Source organism: Triticum dicoccoides, chromosome 6A, assembly GCF_002162155.2.
Source record: "Triticum dicoccoides isolate Atlit2015 ecotype Zavitan chromosome 6A, WEW_v2.0, whole genome shotgun sequence".
NCBI classification, from domain to species: domain Eukaryota; kingdom Viridiplantae; phylum Streptophyta; class Magnoliopsida; order Poales; family Poaceae; genus Triticum; species Triticum dicoccoides.
In genome coordinates, this window is record NC_041390.1 from 32687862 (window position 1) to 32694674 (window position 6813).

Genomic DNA, 6813 nt, shown 5'->3' on the forward strand with positions numbered 1-6813 from the left:
AGTTGAGTCACTTATTTTGGGACCGAGGGAGTATATGATTATAAAACATGACAAAGTATTAACCGTTCTAGTTGGTACCAAAATGTCTGCTAACCTATCACCATTCTTAGGACTAATATAACTAACAATACAATCAACACCAAAAGCATGGGTTGGTGCAAACAAATTAAAGGAGATTAACTATACCTAGCGTTGATCGACCGCCACCGCCCGTCAATTTTTCTTCTCTTCCAATCTGATTGTCAGGTCAACCATTGCAGACGGCGGTTCAGTTCAGGTGTTTTATCCCCAGCTAGCATCAACTTACCAACTTACCATAGTTATATATATATAGGGCATGTGGCGATTCTTCATAAACCGCAAGTAGTCTAGCGACTAGCAGCAGACAGTTGCTACTTGTTCTTGGCTGTCATGGCCAAGTTCTCCATGGCGGCCTCCAACCTCTGCATGGCCATTGTTGCCCTGGCCGCGGTTGCGGCAGCTGCCGTCGGCGAGGTCGAGCACACCTTTGTTGTAAGTTCAGACTATAGAGCGAGCAATGTGTGACAATCCATCGATCGATTCATATACGCGTGATTTGTTCCAATATGATATGCCTGATGATATATATAGGTGAGCGAGATGAAGATGACGCACCTGTGCAACGAGACGCTGGTCACCGTGGTGAACGGGCAGCTCCCTGGTCCGGCGATCGAGGTCACCGAGGGAGACTCCGTCGCCGTCCATGTCGTCAACAAGTCTCCCCACAACATAACAATCCATTGGTAATCAAATAATGACCAAGTATATATTTACCCAGTGAGCTACTGCACGCATAACCAATTCTGATCCCGCATTTGTCTTCTTTGAACAACCAAGTACATCTCGCTAATCTTGTGCTTTGCTGATCTTGTTAATCATGTGCTTCGCTAATCTTGTGCTTTGTGATGGATGCATGAAGGCACGGATTGAAGCAGCGGCTCAACTGCTGGGCCGACGGCGTGCCGATGATCACGCAGTGCCCTATCCGGCCAGGCCAAAACTTCACGTACCATCTCAACGTCACCGGGCAGGAAGGCACCCTGTGGTGGCACGCTCACGTCTCCTGCCTCCGGGCGAGCCTGCACGGTGCCTTCATCATCCGACCGCGGCACGCCTACCCATTTCCCAAGCCCGACAAGGAGATCCCCATCGTTATAGGTTCTTCAAAGATTGTTCATATAGCAAATCCACTTCTTGCAAATCAATTTGGCGTCGGTCGATGAGATTCTGATCGAGATCGAACTGGTGTGAATGATCTTGATGGTGGCAGGTGAGTGGTGGAGCATCAACCTCGCGCAGTTGGGCAAGAACATGGAGGATGGCTACTACGATGACACCTCCAGTGCAACCACGATCAATGGCAAGCTTGGAGATCTCTACAACTGCTCCGGTAATCATCTGTTTTTAGATAACATGTACTCCCTCCGTTTCTAAATATACATCTTTTTAAAAATTTCAAATATGAACTACATATAGATGTATATAGACCATGTCCATGTCTAATCTAAAGGTTATTATTTTATTTCTCTTTTGTTCATCAACGTGAAGGGGTCGTGGAAGATGGGTTGGTGCTGGACGTGGAGCCCGGCAAGACCTACCTGCTCCGCCTCCTCAACGCCGCGCTCTACTCCGAGTACTACCTCAAGATCGCCGGGCACGAGTTCACGGTGGTCGGCGCCGACGCCAACTACGTCCGCCCCTTCACCACGGACGTCGTCGCCATCGGCCCCGGCGAGACGCTGGACGCGCTTGTGGTCGCCAACGCGATCCCCGGCAAGTACTACATGGTCGCCGTTGGTGGCCAGGCGCCCAAGCCCGACATCCAGATCCCCGCGACCCTGTCGAGAGCGACGGTGCGTTACGCGATCGGCGCCGGCAACAGTGACGAGGCGGCGGCGCCGGTGGCGCCGGAGATGCCTGACCAGCACGACTTCATGGTGTCCTTCAACTTCCATGGCAACTTGAGCAGCCTGAACCGGACGGGCTCACCGCCGGTGCCGGCGACCGCTGATGAGAGCCTGTTCGTCGTGCTCCGCATGGGCTCCATCTGCCGACAAGGTCGACTGTCCTGCAAGAGGAGCGGGAGCAAGGAGTCCATCATCGTGGAGACCATGAACAACGTGTCCTTCCAGCTCCCCACCGCGGCGGCAGCCACGCCGCTGCTGGAGGAGCTCTACTACGACAACCGCCGCAACGGAACCGCCGCCGGCGGCGGCGGCGGCGGGCTTGACCAGCTGTACACGCTGCCGGACAGGCCGGCGAGGCCGTTCAACTACACCGACCGCGCCCTGATCCCGTGGGGCCCCAACGAGGCGTGGCTGGAGCCGACGGAGAAAGCGGCGGTGGCGCGGCGGTTCCGGCACGGCGCGGTGGTGGACATCGTGTTCCAGAACGCGGCGATGATGGACACCGACAACCACCCGATGCATCTGCACGGGCATGACATGTTCATCCTCGCGCAGGGGCACGACAACTACGACACGGTGAGGGACGTGGCGAAGTACAATCTCGTGGATCCGCCGCTCAGGAACACGGTGCTTGTCCCCAGGCTAGGCTGGGCTGCCGTCCGGTTCGTGGCCGACAATCCAGGTGCGTACCCAGGGCATATGGGTTTGTTCATCCAATCGTTCCAGTGTGTTTGTCATAAACTGTTTATTTGGGTTTCCTTGAGAATTTGGAAACTTTGAAACTATAGTACATAAATAAGGGCAACACAGGAAATCTGATATAAAAAAGTTTGACTTATTTGATCTATTGTTTCCTTGGTACTCTCTTCGTCCGAAAATACTTGTCATCAAATGGATGAAAAGGGATGACAAGTATTTTCGGAGGGAGGGAGTATATACTAATGCATATTGCCATTGTTTTAGAACTGAAGTGTGCAAGTTTTTCCCATGGGATCTGATGCTTCTCTCTCTTATACATTTAATTTTATAGGGGTGTGGTACATGCACTGCCACTACGAGCTTCATGTGTCGATTGGAATGGCAGCTGTGTTCATCGTAGACGACGGGCCAACATTGGAATCAGCTCTTCCATCACAGCCTGTAGATTTTCCGAAATGCAACCAATAGTCTAGGAGTGACTGGAAAAAGAGTGATATCTTGGACATTAATTAGCATTATATAGAAACGAGATTGGCTTTGTACTACTACTATTTTTTATAATAATTTATACAAGGGGTAACAGTTTGATTCCATTGGCACAAGGGCAGCAACTTTGCATTAATTAGTAACAATATGATTTACCTCAGCATAAGGCTGATCTCATTTTAATGATAAATGATGACATAATAATTGGAACTAACGTCCTTTTCTAGTACTCCCCTCGTCCCAAAATAAGTGTCTCAACCTTAATACAATTTTGTACTAATTAAAATTAGTACAAAGATGATGTAGATGTATAAATAATCATATTTCGCCGGTAGATAATGTAGATGTATAAATAACCATATTTTACACTAATAGATGATGTAGATGTATAAATAACCGCCTGCCGCTCGTCTCCAAGCTCATCTGCCGGCCCACAGTTCGTCTCCATGCTCGGCCGCCACCCCGCCGCTCGTCCTCAAGCTCGGACGTCAATGTTGGAGCACTAGTTTTACATCATCAAATATATATCATCTGTTGAAGCATTAGTTTTACATCATCAAATATACATCAACAGTTGAAGTTGGGTGTTTTCCTAGTTAACTAGAGCCACATTTTCACTAACTGGCTGTAGCTCGCAACGGTAAGAACGAAAATTTACATGAACTTGCACTGGTACCTAGTTAATTAAGATTGAAACATGTTTATGCGACAATGTGTGATTAGTAAAGGTGGTGATTTCCATGGGTATTTGGTGTTCTCTGCAGTGATGGTCCTATGAGTACGTAGGAGTGTTAGAATTGTAGTTCTATACGTGTGTGGTAACCACGGCAACCGCCCTCCTTGTCAGCTATGCGGTATCCCTGGTCCCTCCCACTGCCATAAACGCTTCAAGCGGGACTTCCTTGGCATCGGCAATGATGGGTGTGATAATGAGCGTCAAGCAGCCATGACGACACAAGGGCACACCCCTTCCTACCAGGTTGATCCCAGCTGGTACATGGATACTGGTGCTAAAGATCATCTAACGAGTGAACTCAGCAAGCTTGCTGCATATGAGCGCTACCAGGTCATGACAAGGTTCATATAACAAATGGGGCAGGTATGCATATCTCTCATATTGGTCAATCTTCTCTTTCAACATCTACATCTTGCCAACTTCAACACTCTAATGTTCTTTGAGTTTCAACTGTCACCCGTAATCTCTTGTTTGTTCCTTGACTTACTTATGATAATAATGTCTTCACCGGGTGCCTCGCGTCCACAGCAGGCTCCGTCGCCAGCTAGGTTGCTCTCTGATGAACCATACACAGCGCGCTCATGTCTGCTGGGCTGTTTGAGCCAGCGTCACCATCCGCGACGCCTGTGCCGTCATCATCACCCGTTGCATCTCTGGTCCATCCGTCGTCACCTCCAGCTCCTGTGACTCGAGACGGCCACATACCCGCAGTCGGAGTGGCATTGTCTGTCCAAAACAAAGTATTGATGGCACGGTTGCCTGGCTTGCAACTTGTATGGCTCATGCAGTTTCTGATCCGACTTCTCAGGCCCATCATTATCAAGCTGCTATGAGTGTTCCACACTGGCGGGCTGCTATGGAACAAGAGTATCATGCTCCCCTGGTGTTAATATCATTGACTACAAATGGGTGTTCAAGGTGAAGAAACATTCTGATGGCTTCATTGAGCGTTACAATGCCCGTCTAGTTGCTAAAGGTTTCAAACAACGCCATGGCCTTGACTATGAGGATACTTTCACTCCAGTTATCAAGCCCACCACCACTCGCGTCTTACTGTCCTTGGCGGCTACTCGTGGCATGTCTCTCCAACAGTTGGATGTTCAGATTACTTTTCTTCATGGTGTGTTAGAGGAGAACGTTTACATGAAGTAGCCCCCCGGCTTTGTTGATCCTGATCATCCTCATCACCTTCGTCGCTTGGACAAAGCACTTTATGGTCTAAAGTAGGCACCCCGTGCTTGGCATGCTCGTCTTGCGACTGCTTTACATGCTCATGGTTTTGTTCCATCTATAGCTGATACATCACTGTTTCTTTTCCAGCGTTCTGATGTCATCATATATATATATATATATATATATATATATATATATATATATATATATATATATATTCTAGTTTATGTTGACGACATTATTCTTGTCAGTTCCTCAGTGTCGTCTGTTGATCGTCTTCTATCAGCTCTTTGTTCTGATTTTGTTGTTAAGGACCTTGGCAAGCTTCATTATTTTCTTTGTTTGGAGGTTGCCCACACTTCTGATGGACTCTATCTCACTCAGAAGAATTATTCCTTGGATCTATCGCGTCGTGTGCTGCTATGCTCTAGTGCAACCCCTCCTCCACACCCATGTCTGCTACTGAAAAGATTTATGTTGTTGATGGTGAACTTCTATCTCCTGATGATGCTACTATGTACCGTAGTCTTGTTGGCGGTCTGCAATACCTCACTATCACCAGACCAGATAGTCTTTGCGGTCAAACGAGTTTTCCAATATCTACATGTTGGAAATATGCCCTAGAGGCAATAATAAATTGGTTATTATTATATTCCCTTGTTCATGATAATCGTTTATTATCCATGCTAGAATTGTATTGATAGGAAACTCAGATACATGTGTGGATACATAGACAACACCATGTCCCTAGTAAGCCTCTAGTTGACTAGCTCGTTGATCAATAGATGGTTACGGTTTCCTGACCATGGACATTAGATGTCGTTGATAACGGGATCACATCATTAGAAGAATGATGTGATGGACAAGACCCAATCCTAAGCCTAGCACAAGATCATGTATTCGTATGCTAAAGCTTTTCTAATGTCAAGTATCATTTCCTTAGACCATGAGATTGTGCAACTCCCGGATACCGTAGGAGTGCTTTGGGTGTGCCAAACGTCACAACGTAACTGGGTGGCTATAAAGGTACACTACAAGTATCTCCAAAAGTGTTTGTTGGGTTGGCACGAATCGAGACTGGGATTTGTCACTCCGTGTAAACGGAGAGGTATCTCTGGGCCCACTCGGTAGGACATCATCATAATGTGCACAATGTGATCAAGGAGTTGATCACGGGATGATGTGTTACGGAACGAGTAAAGAGACTTGCCGGTAACAAGATTGAACAAGGTATCGGGATACCGACGATCGAATCTCGGGCAAGTATCGTACCGCTAGACAAAGGGAATTGTATACGGGATTGATTAAGTCCTTGACATCGTGGTTCATCCGATGAGATCATCGTGGAGCATGTGGGAGCCAACATGGGTATCCAGATCCCGCTGTTGGTTATTGACCGGAGAACGTCTCGGTCATGTCTGCATGGTTCCTGAACCCGTAGGGTCTACACACTTAAGGTTCAATGACGCTAGGGTTATAGGGAATAGATATACGTGGTTACCGAATGTTGTTCGGAGTCCCGGATGACATCCCGGACGTCACGAGGAGTTCCCGAATGGTCCGGAGGTAAAGATTTATATATGGGAAGTCCTGTTTTGGTCGCCGGAAAAGTTTCGGGTTTTATCGGTAATGTACCGGGACCACCGGGAGGGTCCCGGTGGTCCACCAAGTGGGGCCACCAGCCCCGAAGGGCTGCATGGGCCAAGTGTGGGAGGGGACCAGCCCCTGGTGGGCTGGTGCGCCCCCCCCCCACCAAGGCCCAAGGTGCAAGGGAGAGTTGAAGGGGGCAAA

At 48.3% G+C, this 6813-nt stretch overlaps 1 protein-coding gene across 1 annotated transcript; it reads left to right on the forward strand.

Moving 5' to 3' along the window:
- Positions 1-426: 426 nt before the first annotated feature.
- On the forward strand, positions 427-3197 carry LOC119319240 (laccase-15-like). Its single transcript, XM_037593729.1, has 6 exons — positions 427-513; positions 613-764; positions 941-1179; positions 1292-1411; positions 1570-2610; positions 2959-3197. Exons 1-6 carry the CDS (start codon positions 427-429, stop codon positions 3093-3095), a joined length of 1776 nt encoding a protein of 591 aa, XP_037449626.1. The 3' UTR covers positions 3096-3197.
- The last annotated feature ends 3616 nt before the right edge of the window (positions 3198-6813 follow it).

Bases quoted from the DNA above. Each gene is read 5' to 3' on its own strand.
- LOC119319240 (XM_037593729.1), top strand. From the start codon at position 427: ATGGCGGCCTCCAACCTCTGCATGGCCATTGTTGCCCTGGCCGCGGTT. The intron at 765-940 runs GTAATCAAATAA...GGATGCATGAAG, and splicing joins CACAACATAACAATCCATTG to GCACGGATTGAAGCAGCGGC. The intron at 1,412-1,569 runs GTAATCATCTGT...ATCAACGTGAAG, and splicing joins AGATCTCTACAACTGCTCCG to GGGTCGTGGAAGATGGGTTG.